Here is a 22,338-nt window from a genome sequence, read left to right on the forward strand (position 1 = left end):
CATCTTTTGGCCTTTGAGATAAAAGTTTCAGCTCTGCTCTCTTAAAAGACTCTATTATATGGTAAGTTTTAATAATGTTAAATTAAAAAGAACACTGCAATGGATATAAGGACACACCGAAATGGAAATAAGTAAGACAAACAGAGCAATATCTGTGTACTTTGCACTAAATAGCAAGTTTTGGCAGGACATACACTTTAAGAGGAGGTGATTGTACACAAGCAAGTGCAAAGGCTGCAAATCCTGCCGACACTTGCAGTCCTCCAAGCAATGAGAAACAGGATCCTAAATGGCAGCTGCCAGGACAGAAAGGTGGAAGTGGTTATTGTCAATGTAACCGTCATCTTTGCTTTACTACCGACCCATAACTTAGGCTACGTACACACGTCAAATGATTACCGTTCGATAATTACCTCAGGGCTGATATTGGAGGAGAATCTGGCGTGTATACAGCGCTCGTCGTCCATCGTTCCGACAACCATCCTGGTGGATCCATGGATGACGAATGATTGTAATTAAAGTGAATAGGAGAGAGTGCAGCAGGGTTCTGCTCCATCATCCCCACCCTCTCCATAGAGCAGAACGGCCCTGTATATATATTGCTTGTTCATGCATCATGCAAATGATCCTTTCCAACGACAAAATATTGCACGTGTGTACCCCACCCTTACTAACAGACTGCAAATTGCCAGAACACCCAATGTGAATATGCTGGTTGTAGCTCAGCATCCCACCAACTACTGTGTAAGCCCCTTAAAACAAGTTGGCAATGACAACTTCAATGTTTTCCTTCTGATTGCAAGGGACTTTGTTTACTATCATTTCAGTTTTATCTGACTTAAATAAAAAAAATTGTGCAAAAAGTAAGAATCATCTCCTACATCTAATATTCAACGTTATAATGGAAGACCAACATGTCTTATTTACCTGTCACCACTGCAATCTGAGATGTAACCACCTCTTTAACAGCGGGTTCTGTGGTCTCAGCACAGGGTCCATTGTCTTCACCCAGTTCTTCCTCTGTGTCCTCGTGAAGGGTTTCTAGAGGTAACTGTGATGATGGAGATAACAGGCAGCTGGTGTTTGGTGGACAACTGGACAAGCCATCATCTCTCTCAATATACTGTTGCAATTCCTGTTCAGTCCTACCCTCATTCTCTGCAGCTGCATCAGTTGTGGCACCATTAATCTTTAAATTGTTCGCTCCTTCGAGCTGCTCCCCACAAATATCACTGGCGAGATCATATTGTGGGTCTACCTCTGTTTGCACAATTTGGTCACTATTCTCTAAAGGCTGTTCTTCAGCGACAGGCCAATGACACTTGTCGACATCATCTACATCCCAACTGATTAGGTCTGCGTTGACCTCTTCGATGTGTTCGGCCTGACAGGTCTCAGCCACTAACGGAGGCACGGTTTGGTCTCTCTCCCCAGTTTCTGTTTGGTGTGCACAAGTTTTAGAAATCCCTTGGCTAGAACATTCCAAGGTCTCAGTGTTTGGACACTCCAATGTCCTGGAATGCTCAGTAACAGGTTCTTGATAAGCATCTGTGAGTTCACTGTCCTTGATGCTTTCATTAAAGTGGTTTTGGGTTCCCTGCTGGAAGGATGAATCTCCATAAATTACTGACTCTGAACTTGACTGCTCGCTGCACTGCAGGACGTTATCAGCGACGTTTGTATTAGAGTCTTCTTCATTCTGCAAAATCTTACAGAAGGCCTCGTTTTCTACATTAAAGTCTTGGTAAAAAGGCTTACTGCCACTGTCAATAATCAAAGCAGTATGGTCAGGCAATGGGGACTCTCTATCTCCAAACTCTATGTCCACCAGTCCAAAAGATTCTGGCTTTTGTGCATTATCAGCATTGTAGTGCGTTACGCTTGCTCCCATTATAGTGTTTTCAAAAGGCTCTACAGGGCAGCAAATGAGATCCTCTGTGCATTTACTGCTGCCCAGATTACATATAGTTTGGCTATTTTGTGTTCTTTGGGTATATATGTGCTGGCTTTTGTAGTTTAAGGCTACTGACTGAGTTAAAGACCCTTTCTGAGGCCCAAACCGGGGAACTTTGATATCACACAGTTCCACATACTCCCCTTCAAGATCACTAGGATTATCAGTTTTGGGGTCCAAAGCTTTACCCACTGTCTCCTCATCATAACTGGTGCTTGGCTCCTCGAGAAGGGATGCATTATCTATAACCATCAAATCTCCCATAAGGGGGTCAGATGACCTCCTATCAACTGGTTCAGATGGTAAGTCCAAGTCCTCATGAGTTTCTATCGTCTTCTCTGCTGGCTCGATTTTCTCTACAAACTCTGGATGAACGACCATATCCCAGGGCACCCTAAAAAGCTGGTCATCAGATGTCAGGAGACAGTTTTCTAGCAATGCCCCGATCCTCTCGGAGTTGATAAACTCCAACCATTCCACAGTAAAAATGGAGGTGTAGGACACTTCTGGGAGCACTACCTCCTCGATGTTATGTTGGTCTTGTGCCAGGCATTTGAGCACAATCCTTGGAGTCTTTCTCAGATAAGGCACAACTTGAAAGTAGAAGTCTCCAGGTCGTAGGAGTCTCCAGTCAATGGAAGCCAGCTGCAGGACGACCTTGTCATGGATGCACAGCGGCCAACCAGCATGTCGGAAGAGCAACCCGCAGTACTGCAGCTGTCGGGGAAGAAAAAAAGAAATGGATTCATCAGCTAAGGCTAAACTTAAATTTTCTGTGTCCCTCCCCTCTGTTCAAACCATGTGCACCCCACTGAGGAGGTCACTGCTAAGTTTACTGGATTAGTAGGTTATTTGGTACACAAAAAAAGATTTATATTTCTTATAGCTCAGTGTTCTCCCCAGACCTTTTTACATGGGCACACCACCCGACAATTTTCAGAAACCAGTTTTTGGGTGGTTACTGATGAGTTGGGTAACAATACACCTTAAAAAATGTCTAACTATTGATCAAAATATCTAAATAAAGGTTGTGTGCACAAAGTTCAGCTTTAAAGCCCAAATCAGGGTTCAGCATCAAGCAACATTTGTTTTATATTTATTTAAAATATTCTCACCTTTTTTCCCCTAAGTCTTAAGTTTGGACACGTGACACACACTGCCATAATTCATTTCTGTCACATTACTCATCTAGTTTCAAAACAAGCATGCAAGTGAACTCAAATCCTTCTACGCATACATGTACTGCATAGGCATCTCTAAACATATTGATGCCAGTGTTATTGTCATAAAACAGCCAGGCAGGTAGCATTTTTAGCACAGCATCCAAGTAAAATGGGTACAAGCTGCAACAGTATTTAAGACGATTCTGCAATCTACTTACACAGGCCTCCTGCTGTAGTCCCTGCAGGACCCTTTTGGCAGGGATCAGGAAATCAATGAGGTAACTGAGCCCGTCTCCACGGTAGGTCTTCTCCACCACATCCAGGACCTGGCACAACACGGTGGCAGCAGTAAACTCAAAAGGATGGTAGAGGGAGGATAGTGTCTTCTGAATGCAGCTGTCTAAAGACTGGGAATCCTGTTGTGGGAGAGACAAGGATTGGACAGCTGTTTAGAAAAACTTTTCCATTTTAAAAGCCAGTCTTCACCTCGACAGCTACCCTGCCTGAAAACTCTCTGTTGTGCCTCTCTTCAAGAAATAGCCTTGACCTTTCCCTGTCTACACATTCCGCCCTGAAGTGTGCATCGTATTTCTAAAGGGAGAACACTGCTGCTCTCGAAAGCATCTGTTCCTCTACAGTCATACAGAGGGGCTCCAGGTTAAATCATTTTACAGTCAATCAAAAAAGCAGTCCCAGAACCAAAACACAACAAAACTACCACGTTATATATATATATATATATATATATATATATATATATATATATATATCTTTATAGTATATGGAAGCCATAACCAAACAAAAATGTAATTCTCTGTGTATTTTACTTAATTTAATCCTTCCTTGCATCTCAGTGTTGCAGGACTCTTTCCAGCCACTTGGTATCTACAAGCATTCCATAGCAATGGCTCATGGCATTTCTCAGGGTGGGTTTTCTAATGGTGGCAACAGTGCAACATGCCTCTGCAACATGCTCATTCTGCACACCCTCTTGGGAGTATGTGTCGAGATAATGCAAAAGAACAACTGGAAAAAAGTGACACAATATGGTCACCCTACAAAAGAAGCTTCATAACAGGATCACCGGATATTTAAACGGAAGCTTCTGAACCGGATATCTGAATGGAAGCACTCAGTGCTGGTTTATAAGGAACCAGCGTCTGCATATTTGATAGCTGGAGGCACGAGTAACATTCATTGCTCCCCCAATAAATGCCGATGGAGCTACCAAAGAGACGTGGCTTAGTAGGGTCTCCTGTGAAGCAGCGGTTGCTGGCAAGTGGAAGTGGTAAAACGCGCAGCAATTGGACTGCCAGTGTGAACCTAGCCTAAGATTTTAATTTACAGGCCGACATTCAAAGATCCGGCAACCTCCGGACCTGAGGAGTGCCAAATTTCCAGATTTTTTAATTACCTGTAATTATAATGTATCAGAACTACACCCGAATAGAATCAGCTTCTTCCTCCGTGAGAATGTAAGCGCTATTCATGACGGGAAACTGAAGGATCCGGATTTTCGATTGTCAACCTGTATTACAAACACGACAACTGCTATCTAAGCCACCCCTGAACCAGCAGTATGAGTAAAGTATGAAATATAAAAGTAGCTCCTAATGACCAAAATCTGGCCTCTGGCAACTCACAGACCCGTAACTACTATAAAACAATGACAGAATGGCACTGCTAAGGAGCTAATTGGGTGAAATTTGACGTCAGCTCTGCAAAGCTCCCCATCAGGTATCCTTTCACAGGGATGCAGATATTTTCAGAATTTTGGGTTATCTTTAAAAGCATTTGCAATAAGATTCTTTACAATACTAGGACCACATGGCTTATTAATAAAATGGCCTTTGAAAGCCGGCAATTAAGGACAATTATGAAATCCAATTGTCAGCAAAGCTTTGAAAGCCGTTTTGTATGAACATTGCAGCCAGGAGTTAAATAGCAGATCGCACGTTGTCAGTCGGCACAGCTGCTCTAGCTGCACACAAGGCGAAAACAAATAATGTAATCTTGTTACGGTTCCTCCCGTTTACTTAGACAATTAAAAGGGGTGGAATGAGGGAGAGGAGACCGTTTTGTAGGACTAAATCCATTTTAATTACTGTCATTTAGAAACCACAATGATTTGGTGGAAAATAATTATGGGTCGCAGATGGGTAGTGAAGGAAATTTATTTATTTATGATTTATATATTTAACATTATACGTTTCTGAACGGAACACGGATGTTTCTCAGTCGGTTTTCGCATGAGAACGGGTGTGCGTCAGGGGCAGCTCAACCCCTGGGGTATTCTGGGACCGGACAGCACTGAATCAAGCAGACAGAATTGACAAACAGCCCAAACGTCCTGCGTCACTGGTAACAAAAGACCCCATTTAACTGCCACAATAAGGCCAATGTGACACAAAGGAACTTCCTTTAAAAAAAAAAAAAAAAGTTAGTCTATCTCCACTTTCACTGTTAAACAGAGCAACAATTAAAATGCTCTTTGTTCAATACTATGCTGGTACACTTCCTCTTTTGAATGGAAACGGACTTTATCTGGGCTGTAAATGCAATGATTTAATGTGCGTCGTGTCAGGAGACGGCAATGTCGATTCAGGGAGCTACAGGACTGCCTATATAGCAAGAAAGCAAGCGGTAATAACAGGCATTTCTCACATTTTGTTAAGAAAGTTGATATGATACTTACCTTTCCCACCCAGCTAAGCATGAAACATTCTGGGAGTGTTGGATGCCACATTCCCTGCGGAGTTCTGTAGTTCCCCTAAGGTGGCCATACATTGGATGAACGGTGCACTACCAGGTGAAAAATCATCTTCCTGATATGGATCTATTACTTGGAAAAACCATCATGAATCCATTACCATGCAATGCTATCTGCTTCCCTGGCCCACTCCAACAGGTTAAGGTTAATCAGCAAGGAATGCTATTTATAACACGCAGCAGCCAAACAACGCTCCCCTCTCCTAACTTGGTTTTGATGGTTGTTATAGTAAATATTGGGAGAGGGTACAACGTGAAACAATTATTATCAATGAAACATCAATGGAGAATGAATGCCAAAGTTTTTCAATGAATTCTATTGAAAACATCAGCTGGGGTATAGCCACCCTTTAGTCACTACTGGACACGTTTGACAAAGAGGTGGATGAAACTACAGTAGGGCGTTCAAGCATCCAACACACCTGGATGTTTGTTGAAGGATTGTTTCGCCCCCATAGCTCATTAAGAGAGTGCAGATCAGTGACACAGTTGGTGGTCAGATATTTTTTCGTTCCTTGCATTTTTCCCCAATTTTTAGTCTAGTGACAAAGGAATGCATAGGATTTATACTTGAAATGCCGTAAAAGGTACACATGTTTATTGCAGGAAAATGGATAGACGTTAATGAGCCCTCCAGGTGCAATATGCCAGAAGAGGTCAGATTAGATCTTGTTTTACAAACATAGCAGGGGGGATTTACTTTGCCCCAAGGTGACAGGATGGGGCTCGGTAAACTTGTGACACTTGAAATTCACAAGTTTCTTATGGTTAACCATAAAACACTAAAGAGTTTGAAAAAAAAAAATACCTGCAAAAAACACAAGAGTGTTGTGTAAAATTGTCTATTCATTCAGCACAACAACAAACTTTATATGTCCTGAAAAATGGCTGAGAATATTACATTGGATTGGTCACAGATAGATTATGCTGTCATTTTAATTTCTTCACATGAATCACACTACAAAATCAGGTAAAACTTCTTTAAAGGATTTTTTTTTTTAAAGGAAGACTGCAATGACAGAATTATTTGGAATATACGAATCCCTGGACATTGCTAAGTCTTTGGAGGAAACTATGCAAATACAGATATTCTGAAAGTCTGTATTTGCGTAACCTTAGAAAAGCCCTTAGCAAATGACACTGCAAATAGTTACTCAGGTGCCGTCTTGTAGGGGGCATGAATTTTCCTCCAGAAGTTACTATTCTTCAGAGGGCAATAGAGAATTATCAAGATTCTGCAGTAAGGTTTGACACATTGATGCACCTGTTAGTTTAATAAATTATTCTGTATTTAATGGAGAGCAACATGCACCGAGATCAGACAAAGCAATAAAACCACCTCCTTAACATGGTGTAGGTCCTCCTTGTCTGACCTGTCAAAGCATCATCACAATAAGTCCTCTAAAGGCGTCCTGTGTTATCTGGCATCAAGGATTTAGCAGCAGATCCCTAATTTCATACACATTCCATTGCTCCATGTTCCAGTTCTGATGCTTACGTGCCCATTGCAGGTAATTTTGGAGGTGGACAGGGATTAGAAAAGGTACTGCGTGTTCTGACAAATCTCTTCTCATGTCCAGCATTAAGATTTTTTAGCAATTTGTCCTATAATAGTTTTTGTGGAATCGGAGCAGATGGCGTAGGCTCATCCTGTGCACCACTGATCATTGGGTTCCAATGTCCCTGTCAATGGGACACCCCGTGTCCTTGTATCTACCCAAAATGGTCTGCCGAGCCATTATAACCTGGTCTTTGCTAAATTCTCTCAGATCCTTACACTTGTCTATTTTTTCTTGTTTCTAACACATTAACTTCAAGAATGGAGTGTTTGCATGTTGTCCAAAATATCCCACCCATACCAGGAGCCATTTACCCAGATCATCAGGGCTGGGGACCCTTTCCAAACCCCATGAGATGCTGGGTGCTGAGTGCCTAACTGACCAGTCACCAAGCACCAGTGAGGTCCCAAACCACAGGGTCACTTTATTAGGCAGTCCGGAGGACACACCTAGCTGTCACATTAGATCCCTGGCATACAAATACCCCTTACACGCTTAAACCAGGAGGTGTTGCTTTGCCATCTGTTAGCCCTAGCCACACAGACGGATTCTCCTCACCCGGACAAGCGTGAAATGAAACATTGTAAAAAAAACAAAAGCATTTCAAATGATTTCCCACATTTCATATTTTCCCTGCTTGCCAGTCATCATCTTGCTCGGCACCCGCAGCATATCAGTCACTTTGTGCCATGTCTGCAAAGCTCCTGCTTTCCCGACACACAGAAGCGTGAAAGCGACAGACGCCAAGGATTCACTATGTCATCTACAGCTGTTTCGTGGCTTCTCAGTCAGCAATAATTGAAATTAAAAGAAACTTATGAGTCAGCCTGTGACAATATGACCAGTAATTACTGAAAGCTGCATAGTTCAGTTGTCTCAGTTAGTGACAGGCCCATCAAGCAAGGAATCTGGCGAACAAGCAAGGATCATCATTTTGTAAGCCTTTTACTAAACAGGACTTTGCAAGTTTTTGGGAAATCACTTCACTGACCCATCCATTCTGTTAAATTAGGCTTGAGCTACTGAGGTCTGAACATAGAAGTGGGGGTCAGAAAAAAAATTAATGTGCAAAGTTTCTAAAAACACCACCTGTTCAATTATAAAAGTTTAAAAAAATGCTTATGCAATATTTTGATATTTAGCTGACTAAAAGAAAAAAAATGTCTAAACCTCTTTATACCACCTTTACCACTTAAAAGAGATTGCAAGTCTGCCTTTCCTTTGTCTAGAAGCAGAAAATGGACAAACATTATTTGAAGTAGCAAATGTGTGGCATTTACTTTATCAAGGCAGGGTGTATAAAACTATTTGCTTTTGTTTCCATCCTTTGTTGCATCTCAATGCTACTGATCAGCAGCTTTGCAGCCACCTCTTGCCTATCGATCCACATCCATGTGGTCCACCAGAGACTGCAACTCATTGATATGGACCGGCTTCCTGCTGGTGACAAGTCACTTAGGATCTCTAATGAAAGTACAATGCAGGAGAGCAATTGGAAGACAGGGACAGAATCTTGTCCCCTTCAGACAGAATGTGCCTTAAAAGGACTTTCAGGTTGAAAATGACCAGATGTTATTGTAATACCTAAAGTTCCACTTTAACAATTGGTGATCTGGCAAGTGTTTAATGCACAAAGGGACGGTTGATGTCTCTTCTGCGATAATTGTTCCTACCTGCCTGATCATTACCCAGCTGATAAATTTAGCTGAGCTGCATACACGGCTCAGCATTTGTTGCTACCTGGCAATCCCAGCTTTCCTTGCAAGTGCCAAGGATGAATGAACATCATCCCAGGCAATCATGCAGAGGGAGATGCAAAAGGAGAAACGCACTCAATAATATATTGGGCAGCACAGTGGCTCAGTGGTTAGCACTCTGGCCTATGCAGCGCTGGGTCACAAGTTTGAATCTCAGCCAGGACACTATCCGCATGGAGTTTGCAGGTTCTCTCCGTGTTTGCATAGGTTACCTCTGGGTACTCCAGTTTCCTCTCATTCCAAAAACATGCAGTTAGGTCAATTGGCTTCTCCCTAAAACTGACCTTAGACTGTATTAAAGACATATGACTATAGTAGGGACATTAGATTGTGAGCTCCTTTGAGGGACAGTTAGTGACATGACTATGGACTTTATACAACGATGCATAATATGTTGGTGCTATGTACATACTGTGTAATAATAAAAATATTATTATTCAAGACAGGAAGGAGGAAGGAGATAGTGGCGCCCTGGAACAGAGACAAGTGAGTATCACAAGTTTAGTTCCACTTTAAGTGACTAAATACGTTCTGTAAAAAATCTTCATGCCCACCTATTAGATCTAAGATGCGCGGAGACAAATTAACCCTATGATGACTATCCAACAGTTTAACTCCACCTTAATATCTCAGTCTTCTAGTATGGTACGGTTATATCCATGCGACTCAGCTTACATTATAAGTGTAGCACTTTAAAATGCAAATCTGTCAGCGGTTAAAGCATCAGTCAAAGTCACGACATCAGACGTAGCTCCAGGTGCTAAAAAAACGGTCATAAATGAAGAATCTGCAGCTTTTGTGACTGAATTCCACAACAAGCCTAAACAAGAATTCAATTAATTAGCGGTAATTAAACGTTCTCTCCTGAAGGGCTTACCATTTAATTATTACAAATAAAGGAGTGCGAATGCTTATAAAATTTATATTTTCTCCAGGGAAGCAATTCCAGGAACGTGTGAACTAGGCAAAGAGATTTTCAGTTCATTTTGCACTCCGTGCCCACTATGCAGATTTCTCGTGAAACGTTCCATTGTCCGGTGCCCAGACTGACATTTTGTTTTCTTCTCTGGATGGATAAAATGCGTCGGAAACCCTCTTTCCCATGGGCACCCGAGAACTATGAAATCATTTTATTAAATTAAAAAAAAAAGTTTCCTGTAGGCTTACCCGGTCTCTAGTGGAATAATTCTCAAAAAGAAAGCCAAATCATTATCGGGTTCACTTCCTAAAGTGTTATCAGCTGCAGGAAAAATATAAAATGTTTTCTATTTCCCGGTTTATAAAGCTTTGCCTTTTTTAAAGGTAGATGTATCTTAGAAAACAGGAATAAATCAGTAATGGGATAGAGGTTATTCAATACAGCCAAAGGCTAAAGAGATCTTGTCACCAGGCCCTTCCTATCAACAATCTTCCCATCTAAAGCCCTGAGGTTGCTGCTGGGTGACACCATGTTGGATGCAATTATCAGCAACCCCAGCAGACTCTGAGCTGTCATTCAACTACAGTAGTCCTCTGTGCAGCTATATAAAAGTGTAAAGAGATGCGACGGAGCTGGGTCATTACAGACAATCCCAGAAGAGGAAAACGCTACAGCCTGCAAGGAGGGAGAGCTGTACTAGGGAACTGATCCTTTGGGTTTATTCACACTGGCAGTGAGGTTGCCGAGTGTTTATCGCTTCCTTGCGTTAAGAAACACTACAAGTAGCACATCCCCAAGGCGGCCCCATAGCGAATGAATAAGGGCTGCAGTGCATGTGAAGACTCTGGCCCTTTTTGAACCTGTTCTGCCATGAGAGTCCTTGCCAACTGCTCGGAAAACCACGCAATTTAGCTACAGGTGCAACCTTACACTTCCTGAAGGGCTACCAGGTTGAAAGGCATATTGGAAGTGAATAAAAAATGCAAAGGAAAAGGGCATAGGCAAGGTGAGCTTCAAAGGCTTCAAAGGGCCAGGTTTAGTTTTTTTTTTTTGTTTTTTTTATAAATGAATCAAACTTGTAAACAAAAGTTTTCTCCACCTGTGTCTAGGTACACACGTGCAATAATTGTCATTACTAAACGAACGACTAACGATTATATTTGAACATTCGTATTGTGCACAATTCTGTACATGCTTTAACGATACGATTGTTCAAATATAATCTACCAATAATGTACATAGGATAGATACGATCGTTTGAACAATGCAGGGAGTGACATGTAAAGGAAGAAAGTGTACTGCAGAACAGTGAGTTCACGCTCACTGAACGACCGTACACCCGGTGGTCGCCCAATCTGATCACCGGGACGGTTGTTTCCAGCGACAATCCTCGTTCATCGGCGTGGCTGTGCACCTTTTTTATTAACGGTTGTCAGACGAACGGAAGTTAGTCATTAGTTTCCAGAGACAATTATTGCACGTGTGTACGCAGCTTAAGAATCAGATTTAGATCTGCTTGATAGGAAATCTCCTGCCTACATTCAGCCACTTCCAATAGGAGAGCAGCGGCTCTCATTTACAGATGACGTTTTTCATGCCTTTTCAGCCTCAGTTGCTCCAATCTATAACAGGGTCACTTTAAGAATCGGGTATTGCTCAAAAGGTATAGCTTTTATTTCTCATGTGATTTAGCATTGTTCATTGCAGGGATTGTTGCTGGTATGGCTCTCATTTATTTCAAATAAATATTAATTATTCATCCCGTGGCAATGCCAGTGGAGGTAAACCCACAGAGTACAGTAATATGATTCATGAAAAGTCGAAGGTGAAGGAAAAAAAAGAGCTTACAAAATCAACATGTGACATCAATAAACAGAAAATCAGAGAGAGGGAGAAGAAAGAATATTTGCAGGAAGAGCCACACAGAAACCACTAAGGAACCCCGTTATCTTCACTAAAAATAATAGGTGCAGAACTTGCTAGGATTTCAGTGCAACAAACAGATATCTAAACTAATGTTATTAACTTTTGCTAAACTACAGAACCACTCCTGCAACACTGTGCTGAAGTACATCCATTGCATCCAGTTTATGAGATTGTCCCTCATCTTCTCTTTGACAAATGGCCAGGAAATGAAGGGGAAATCTCCCCAAGGGAACATGGGCATCAATGAAAAGTTGATAGAAGTTCTAAGCCTTGAATCTGGTATTGCTTGGTGAATGGTTTGGGTTAAACTAAGGCATTTATATGAAAACGGATATTGTACAGTCAGGAAATAACCAACCCCAGACCTGGAGAATGCCCGGTGCTGGAGCCATGGAGGGGTAGGGGCAACATTATACAATAGCCGGGGTGCAGATTTTGTCATAGATGTTCTATTCCTATAACCGGGACATAACAAAGCTACAGCCAGGCTAATACTGGGGTATCAATACCACAGATACAACGTAACAACCTGAAAAACCCTCAATAATTCCTTTTACATTACACACAGGACATTCTACACCTCGTCAGTCATTGTGGAGCTCTGGTTGGGAGAAAGGAGAAGCAGCACAAGGAGTCCATCACTTGGGTTGCAATGCTGCCCTGCTATTAGTAAGAGAGAAAAGAGTGACAGATGAGCAGTTTAGTATGCTCCTTCTCCTTTCACTGTCCAATCACACGCTGGGAGAAGGATGAGACCTGGGAATGTTATTTTATTGCACCTGATAAGTAGGTCTGTGCATATGAACTGTGCTGTATGGCACTGCCATGTAATTATTACAACTGGATGGACAATTTTTTTGGCAGCCCTTGAAGCTGCAACATTTACTTTTAATAAAAACATAAAATAAAACATGTGGAAGAGTCAATTTTTTTTATCAATGCAAAGCCCTGTTTATGTGATCACCTTCCTATTTTCTATCTATGCAATATAACAGGAAGCGAGACAAAATCTCCCCCAACAGGGTCACAGCTAGCACTAAACACATTATGGTGAAGGGATCTGGATATGCTTGCTGTCCTTTTGGAGGCAGAATTGGGTTTCAAAAAGTCTGCAGCCCTCTTTAAGCCCAAGCATTTACTATCTTTATGGCTTCCCCTCTCCGTGTTTATTGTCCTCCTGCTACATAATATTCTGTTATCACAGCCCGGAATGTTTTCTCTGTCAGTAGCCCAAATTAGACACGGCAAGAATCTCCCCTTATCTGACCTTGGAGGACTTGGTCTGTGAATGAAATAATCACTTTCATGGTTTATCTGGATATGCTTTTTGTCTATACGTGAAAACTATGAGGGTAAAGCCCAGGGAAAAAAAAAAAAAAAAAAGAGGGTTTTTTTCAGTATCCCCCTCCACAATCAGACTGCAACATTGTAACCCTGAATCAAGTCAAAAAAAGTTGCAGAAGAGGCTGATCTATGTTAGACATTTGCCAACACAGCCAAGACTCAAATGTGTATCAGAAATGACCTGTAAAGCGGAATTAAAGCTTTACTAATAAAAATTGCAATCAGGCAGAATGCGACAAAGGAAGAAGAAAAAGGAAGAAGAGTGTTCTCACCGGCCCCTTTTAGTTGGGCGCACCACCCGGCACTTTTCAGTAACCACCCGGCTGAAATGTTGGGTCACAATACGGGGGCTGCCACCCGCCTACAATTTTTTCCCACCCAGCTTAAAAAAACATTTCTGGGTTCAACAAGGAGAAAGTAGAAGGTGGCACATGCGACACACTGGGGACGAGTGAGTGTATTTAAAAAAGTTGCAACAAGGCAGGTAAGGTTATTTTACTGCAGAAAACACATTGCCTGTCCCTTCTGGAATAACAAAAATGCTTGGTTGTCCGTTTTTTCTTTTTTGTTTAAAGCTAAACTGGGAGCACAAAATTTTGAGTGTATTCCTCAACAGCCACAAAGGATGGAAACGCCTCTGTAAACCCAAATATTACTATATAGGTAGTAGTGACATCATCAATGTGCTGTACATAGCCTGTGCAGAGAGCAGAGCTGTGGGAGGGGCCAAGCAGTCCCAGCCAATAAGGGCAGCCTGCACTAGAGGAGAGGGCGGATACAAGACCATACTCTCTGCACTAGGAGAGAGCGCAGCATTGTCCGGTCTTTATTACAGGAAACTCCTGCACGAGGATTTGAATGCTGAATTAATGCCATACATGAATCCAGCACCTTGTGTGTCGCTGTTTTGGACTGAAAGCAGATATGGGTATGGTATGGGAGATCAATTAATGTAATGTTATATTACATACAAAGCACTCAAATGAAAATCTGCAGGATTGCACCTCAGCTGACCATTTATATTCATACTAGGATTTTTCCAAATGAGTAAAGTAATCCTGTAAAGGCAGAGTTACATTTTATTAGCTGGGAGGTCACCGTCCTATGTGTCCTGCAGTAATCCCTGATCAATGGCCGCAGCGTTCTCTGCCCATCCCAGGGTGCACCTCTTTCCCAGGATAAGTCCCTCGTCAGCGGCACCCACACATTGGCTCGGGTCCCGGGAGTACACAACGCATAGATTGTGGGTCAGAGCAAAAATATTCCCATCTGTGCCACTCCCCCCTGCAAAATTCTTCAGCGAGCCAGCGGCAGCCATGCCCCAAATACATGAAATGCTAATCACAGGACATGAGAGCACACCATCGGGCATCGCTTAAAGCAGAACTACGGGAAAATAAAAAAATCATTCAAAATGGGGACACCAGGCACATTTCCTGTTTTATCCCCAAGACAGGAAGTTAAAAGAATTCCTCCCTCTTATTTCTCCTTCTTCTACCCGAAACTATTCAAAGAAGAAAAAAAAAAGTTTGGGCTGTATACTTAAAGGGATCCATGTAAAGCAATGAATGTAACATTCACCATGGTGGGGAATCTTCCAGGTGCATCAATGGCAATCATTGATTCTTCACCATGTTCTGTGAATGTCAGATTTACCGCTTTATAAATAAACCCCTAAATGTATTTACATCCAGGTAGCAGAAAAACCTGAACTTCCGATATCAACCTCCTCTCATCCCCTGCACAGAGAAGGAGGGGCTATATCAGGAGCCAATCAGGCTCTGCTGCAGGCACATGTGCAGTCAGAGAACATGCTGAAGGAGCAGGAAATTATCAATGCATTGCTGCTCTTTCAATGTCCAATCAGCAGCTTGCATGCAAGGAGATGGTATTCCTGTATCCCTTCAAATAAGTTAGTAAAAAAAATTAGAGGGCCCTTGTTTTGGGGGGCCCAGGTGCTGTAGTTTGGTCTGAAATTTATTTGCAGCACTTGCTTTTTTATTTAACTTATAAGAATTTCTGTGTGCAGTCATGCGTTTGTTTTACACTGCGTATGGTAAAATAATTTTTTTCTTCTATCCATGACCCCCTGTAGTGAAATTCTCCTTCACTTCCTGTCTCAGTGACACCTGTACAGGAAACGAGGGAGTGGTGGTCACTGAACAGGCAGCAGTAAAACCCTTGTCACTGCACCAACCATTCCTCCTGCTCATAAAATCACATTTGAATTTCTTTTAAAATTTATTTTGCAAGCTTCGGACGATGCCTCTTCTCCCTCCGCCCGGCGCCATCTCTCTTGCCATAGTCGGGTATAAAACAGTTAACCAGGCAAGGAAAGAATTGCAGCGCCATCAATTCTAGCAGAATGCGGACAATAGGATGTGTTTTCCTCTTCTCTATTACAAAAATTTGGAAGGGTGGGATAAATCGTGCGGGGAGGTAAACGCGGAAAGACAGAAAACCCAAAGTCAGCCGTTTTCGCCCACGCAGGCTGCGCCTAATTTTCATTGGACGGCGCTGGACGCATTCCCGGAAAGTCCAGAATGGAAATAAGTATACGGACCAATTTACTGGGCTTGAAGGTGCTTATGACCCTGATAAGACCCCAAGGATATGTGTGGTGGTTGCATTTGTTTCTTATTCTACCTGGTGATCCTGCCAGCAACACACTTCCTGTGTTAAGGTGACAACTCTTTCTGTGCTGAATCAATAAAGCAGCGTGGCCTCCTCAGGATGGGACTGCAGCTCTCCATTACCCCTAGTTTCCCCGCTCGATTCTCTGGCTTTGGCGTCCTATTAAACACGGCCCATGGAATAAGTACGCGCCTAGTGAAGTGAAAAGTCCTGATCTGCGTGCTTTTTCCAGGTCAGTGAATCAGAAAGTATTAAAGTGGGCCTGCAAGTCTGCAAGACCGGCTCTGTCTGACGAATTAAACATTAACCCTCCGCGGTCTCCGATGGATGTGAAAGTCCATAAGGCTTCCGGTAGCCGCAGGTCATGTGATCTAAGTGACTTTTAGGGGGACCATAACCTTCATGTCTAAAGTTTTTCACTTTTTTAAGCACTGAGGATTTTGCAGCAGATCAATCAGAATTGGCATTTCCAGGGCGAGTGTCCTCACAGTGACAACCAAAGTCTGTATTCAGATACCGGACGGGTACTTGTATCAGAAACCCGAGTGACAACGCAGAAGCACAAGTGGCAAGTGTTGTCACCTTATAACTGGAAGCAAACAGGATCACCAATATTTTTGTAATTAAAGGTTGCAGCTGCTAGAATCTTCCCAATGTACAAGAGGTTTTCCGCTTTTATTTTAGCGGATATAACAATAACTCAGCTCAGCCTGTCTCTCCTCTCCGATCTATTATGAATGCTGCAGCCAGACTCATCCATCCTTCCCACCGCTCCTCTCCCGCTGCATCCCTTTGCAGATCTCTTCATTGGCTTCCATTTCATCTGAGAATCAAATTCATCTCCTGTGCTTTGCCTTCAAATCCCTACACAGTTCTTGTCCCACTTTCTCTCCAGATAAAAAAAAAAAAAAAATCCCCCCCTAGCCGCTCTTTCCACTGCCCCAATGCCCTACTACTGACTTCCTTAATCATAACCTCATCAAACGCACGGCTCCAAGATATTTCTAGAGCTTTCCCCACTCTCTGGAATGGTCTCCTCGTCCTATTCAGCTTGCTCCTATTTTCCGCTCATTTAAAAGAGCTCTCAAAACCCAACGCTTCAACCTCACTTACCCTTCTGTCTCCTAAACCCCCACTACTTCCATTCCAAACCCACCATTCCATACCTCCCCTCCTATTGTGTACTGCTTCCCCCACCTCCTAGATTGTAAGCTCTTCGGGGCAGGGTCCTCTCCTCCTGTATCACTGTCTGTCTGTATCTGTCTGTCATTTGCAACCCCTATTTACTGTACAGCGCTGCGTAATATGTTGGCGCTAAATAAATCCTGTTTATATTTAGTAATAATAATGTGTCTGCAAACCAAACATCAGTTACCGGTCATGTGACAGCAGTAATATGCGGGTGACACCATACTGCAGGCGACCTAAGTCTCATCACCTGCCGGCTGGTCCTGGATTTATGCAAATTTGTCCCTTTCTGCTGCACCATGAAGATTTTTTTTTCTCAAATAACATAAACCCCAAACCAAACAGGTTATTGATTATTGATTAGTTCACATTCAGGGTCTTGCAGCTGGTCTGGAGTGACTGGCAGCCCCTGCTGAGCCGCCATATTTATGTAAAATGATGATGGCCGGTCACTGGCTGGTTGTGGACCACTCCATCGGGACAGGAAGCGATCCAAAATCTTTTCAGCAGAGACAAAGAAACAAAAGCACAAAGGGAAAAGGGTGTCAACATGCAATGCTATTTGAGACTTCTGGTCCAGTGACAACAGAGTTTCCAATGTTTTTTTCCAGTGACAGGAAGTGAAGAAAAATCTCCCCAAGCAGTCAGACAAATTGCATTAGCATACAAAGCTGGAATGGTGTAATAAAAGGCGTGTTCCTCCAAAAACAGATATTAGGTATGCAGTGCTGGCCCAAAAAACTACTTGTCTCTAATTGGGTCGTAATTTGATAAGCTCCGCCCTACTGCCTGCTTAGAAGCTCCCTTTGTCTGACTGAGACTTCAAAATAGAGCTACGATAAGCATTTCCTACTTCATTCTATGTGATGATAAGCAAATAAGCAATCCAGCGGCAGAAGTGAGACCCATCTTTGTGGCAGGACGTTGAAGCTGACAACACACTTTGTTTGCAAAGGCAAAGACGACCCTGAAGAATAATGCATCTGACTTCACTGACATGCGAACTGGTGTCAGATCTGTAAGCCTTGGAGCCGAGGGCAGAAAAGCAGTTCCCCATTTTTAGGTGGTGGCCAGCAATCAAAGCATCCAATTGTTAGTCTTAGCACAGAGCTCCTTTAAAATTGCAAAGCCCTGGGGCTAAACCCCTCACCCTGGCCTACTGACAAAAATGCCCGAACATGCAAATCAAACATAGGAGGACCTCATGTGAATGTCCGCCATGACCTATGGCTACAGATCCAATGTCAATCACCATTGTGTTCTTCCTCTTGTTGCCCCTGACCTTTNCCCCCCCCCCACCCCCCACCCCGACAGTGACCACCCTTGGATGCCCTTGGGTTACATGAGGGTGACCACGTCCAAATAATGTGTGCTGAAAGGGGTCACTTGTAGTCTTCACCCCGTGTGGCAGAAGTGAGGATGACAACCCAAAAGCACAAAGACAAAGCATTGTCAGCCTATACCAGGATGTGTCTAATCATGGAGCTTCATGGCAGGATCACCTTTGTCATTTTATTGAATGAGGTGCATTAGAAATAATAAAAAAAAAAAAAAAGTGTTCAAAGTTATATGAATACTTTTAAATTTTACGTAGCGTTGCTGGCATTAAGCTGCTTGCAATATGCCCGGGCTGTTGTCACAAACACAGAACAGAGCAGGTTGTGATATTGTTCATGCACTAGTGACCCTCCCATTCTGGCGTGATCCTGTAGAAATGCAATCGCTCGGGTGCGGTACAAATCCAGGGGCTGGGAAACTCTCCCTCGCCTGGGCCCAGCCTGGGGCCAGACAAAATATTTGCTCTGAGGGTTAAATGTTGACTTGTCTGCCAGTGAAAGGGTCAATCACAGGCAATGCGATCTCCTATGCAAACACAAAGGCTAGGATGCAAATCCCATCAAATGTGCAGAGGAGGCCCAGAGTCTCAACTCTGATTCAAGAGCACCTGTTACAAACCGGGAAGAAAGGAAAACAGCAAAATGCCTCAGGCCTTGGCCTGAACCACACATTTAATATTCCCAGCACAGAAGCATGTAAGAATCTGCAATCAACTATTGCAACGTGCACTGTTCACCTGAAGGCCATTGTGATTCACTTTAACTCTAACACAAAATTCTTTAACGTTGCGGGAAATATCGGCCTCTGACCGTCCGGCACGGCAAGTCCTGACAGATCCGGCAGCACCACTTCCCTCTTTTCTCAGAAGCTTGCGGAATAGCCGTGCATATATTTAGCCGAAGATATAAATACATAGACGTCGATGTGACACCCGGATATAAATACCTCGTCAGATTTATATGTCACTAAACCTTGTTTATAATCTGTGCCGCTGCACTTGGCTTCATCAAATCTGTAACGAGTTTACTTGAAATTCATATAAAAAAAAAAAAAAAAGTGACTTCTTTATTCTTTGCCTGCTGCTTTACTTTCATCCTCGTCCTCAGCTTTGCTATAGCAGTGCCGGTAAAAATAAATTTTGTTGTCTGTGCAGATTTTTCTTATTTTCAGGAAGTGAGGGGAAATCCCTCCTTTAAGCTTTGTACACATGCTTGATACTTCAAAATGAACAATGCGCAACTCGTCGTTCTATACTTGTTCTTGAAACTGGACGAAAAATTAAGACCAAACGAGGATTCTCAGAGAAAAGACTGTCTTGGTGCATTTGTTTGTCCAATGATCTGTTGATCTCTAGAACATGTACAGTTGTTGGATGACTGGGTATTATAGGATGCATGCGCAGAAGTGAGGTCGGAACATTAGTATATCACAAGAAAATGTTGGGACATAAAAACTTTTTTGCGGAGACCATGAGTGATTAAAGCAGAACTAAACCCAGAAATACTCACCTGTCCCCGTTCCTTCGCAAGGCGCAGCTATCTTCACTTCCTGCTTGCTATTTTCTTGAAATTGATTAGGCGGGACGGGATTAAGATCATTCTCAGCATGCACAGAAGAAGCCGGGATTGCCAGGTATCTTAGAAACCAATGTTGGCATTGCGCATGCGCAGTTCATTTTTTTTGCTAGAAGCCCTGAGCAGTCAGGCAGATTATTGCAGAACGTATATTGCCTGCATTATTCTGCAATGATCACCGGCCTGATCATGCAAACTTCAAAGTGGAACTTTAGTTGCATTTTAACATTTTTAGATTTCCTGTGACAATCACATTCTCCATTCCTGCCTGCCAAGCTTTGGTTTGAAATAGTTTCATACAAAGTAATTAATACCAGAGAAGTGAGGAGAACTGATAACCTGCACTTCATTTTCTATGAAGGGTCTGGGAGCCACACACACACACAAACCTGCAGATTCCAGGCGGAGGATCCGCATACATTACAGGTTGCTCAGCTTATTCCTGGTTGGCGCTCGCCCAAAACAAACTACTCGTTTTCCTCTTACAGCTTGGCCAGGGCAAACCATAGGAACATGATCAATCTCTGAATCCATGTCTGAAAATGCACAGCGTTGTGGGGGACCCCAGACCACCAAGTGTACCCCTGTGTACAAAATACACATTCACTCTGTGTGTATATACATTCACCTATTATTATTATAAGCAGCGCTAATACCTTTTCAGGTGAATGGCGGAGCAGGATTGCCCACTTTAGTCATTGCAATGCCCCAGCCAGAGTGAACTTTTGCTGGCAGACTGTCTGCAGTTTGCATTGTTAACTGCAGTCAGAGACTGGTGCACTGCTGTAGACAATGGTAAAACAGAACACAAACTGCACCTACTGCTACACTGATCATAATATAAAAAAAACCCAAGATCATCAATAAAATAATGAAAGGGAGATTGGCACAGAGCTAGCATAAGTACCTGCAGCCAGCTTCCTGCGCCCAACTTGGAATACATGTTATTAGCATGTTGCTGCTCCTGGCAACAAGTGACACCAATGCATTTCCTAACTTTAACAGAGAAAATGTCACCCTTCTGGCTGTGGTCTATGAATCACAAACGTGGCCGGACAGAATTACAATCCGGCTGACACCCCATCCAAGTGGCAATAAAAATCACAACAGTGGCCAGACAGAACTACAAATCCCCTGGTGGATACTGTAGTTCACAGATGTGGATTTTAAACATCAATGGAACCGCTCGCCTACAGCTCGGCTTAAACCTTGCCACAAATACGCAGGGAGTATCAGATGTTCTACGGACTGCAGGAGCGTCAGGTACTGCGCAATGCCAGGGCGTCAATGGTGGTTAACTATCTTTTAAACAGAGAGAATTGTACAGGAGGAGAAGACAAACATGGAGGTCAGGGTATAAACACAGCAAGCAGATCTGACGATGGAGGATCGGAGGAGGGGGCCGGACTGCATGGAGGGACTACAAATCCCAGGATGTATCCCCCCTCCCCTGAAAATAAATAAAACAGTGATGCATTTTTTGCAAGTGATTCCAAGGTAGGTGGAGTTCTTGATAATGAATTGCCCATTCACCAGTTGGAATGTAATAGGTTCTCTTTTTCCTATATGGGGAATCCGCTCTCTTTTTCCTATATGGAGAACCGCAGACAGTGACGTTGCTGGTTGCGGGTAATAAGACACCAGCCGCGCTATACACAGCAGAGAGCTGCACAAAGATACACAAAGCTAATGGGCTCACATGGAGAGAGAAGCAAACACTTCATGGAGCCGATGGGGGGGTCTGTACACAGAATGGAAAGCCGACAGTCGCTGGCTCAATGCACCACACAGAGTGCGGCCTGTTATTTCTAAATCTACAACTTTCATAAACATCTGGAGATCCTGCCATGGAGGTCTTTGTTTAGGTGCTTGTAAACTGGAAGTGGTTGTAAAGTAGCTGCAAGAGATGCAGCAATATTGAGACACAACAATGGGTGCAGGAAAAGGAAATAAAACCTGAGAACACAAATGTCATTCAGTTATAGTTCACATCAACCAGGATGACACTGCACACGTAGACCGCAATGTACCACATACTACACATGTGTACACTGCACCAAATACTACACATGTGTACACTGCACCAAATACTACACATGTGTACACTGCACACCTAGTCCTCAAGGTACCAAATACTACACATGTGTATGCTGCACACCTAGACCTCAAGGTACCAAATACTACACATGTGTATGCTGCACACCTAGACCTCA

The 22,338-nt window shown here is 42.9% G+C and overlaps 1 protein-coding gene across 2 annotated transcripts in view; it reads right to left on the bottom strand.

The window, feature by feature from the left end:
- Nucleotides 1-22,338, bottom strand: part of PLEKHG4 (pleckstrin homology and RhoGEF domain containing G4) — a 70,763-nt gene that overhangs the window by 46,334 nt on the left and 2,091 nt on the right. For both annotated transcript variants that reach the window (XM_072422483.1, XM_072422482.1), the window contains exons 2-3: nucleotides 3,336-3,533; nucleotides 928-2,671 (exon numbers count right to left, since the gene is read on the bottom strand). In XM_072422483.1, the coding sequence (XP_072278584.1) occupies nucleotides 928-2,671; nucleotides 3,336-3,533 (1,942 nt within the window). The remainder of the gene's footprint in view (nucleotides 1-927; nucleotides 2,672-3,335; nucleotides 3,534-22,338) is intronic.

Source organism: Pyxicephalus adspersus, chromosome 9, assembly GCF_032062135.1.
Source record: "Pyxicephalus adspersus chromosome 9, UCB_Pads_2.0, whole genome shotgun sequence".
In the NCBI taxonomy this organism is placed as follows: domain Eukaryota; kingdom Metazoa; phylum Chordata; class Amphibia; order Anura; family Pyxicephalidae; genus Pyxicephalus; species Pyxicephalus adspersus.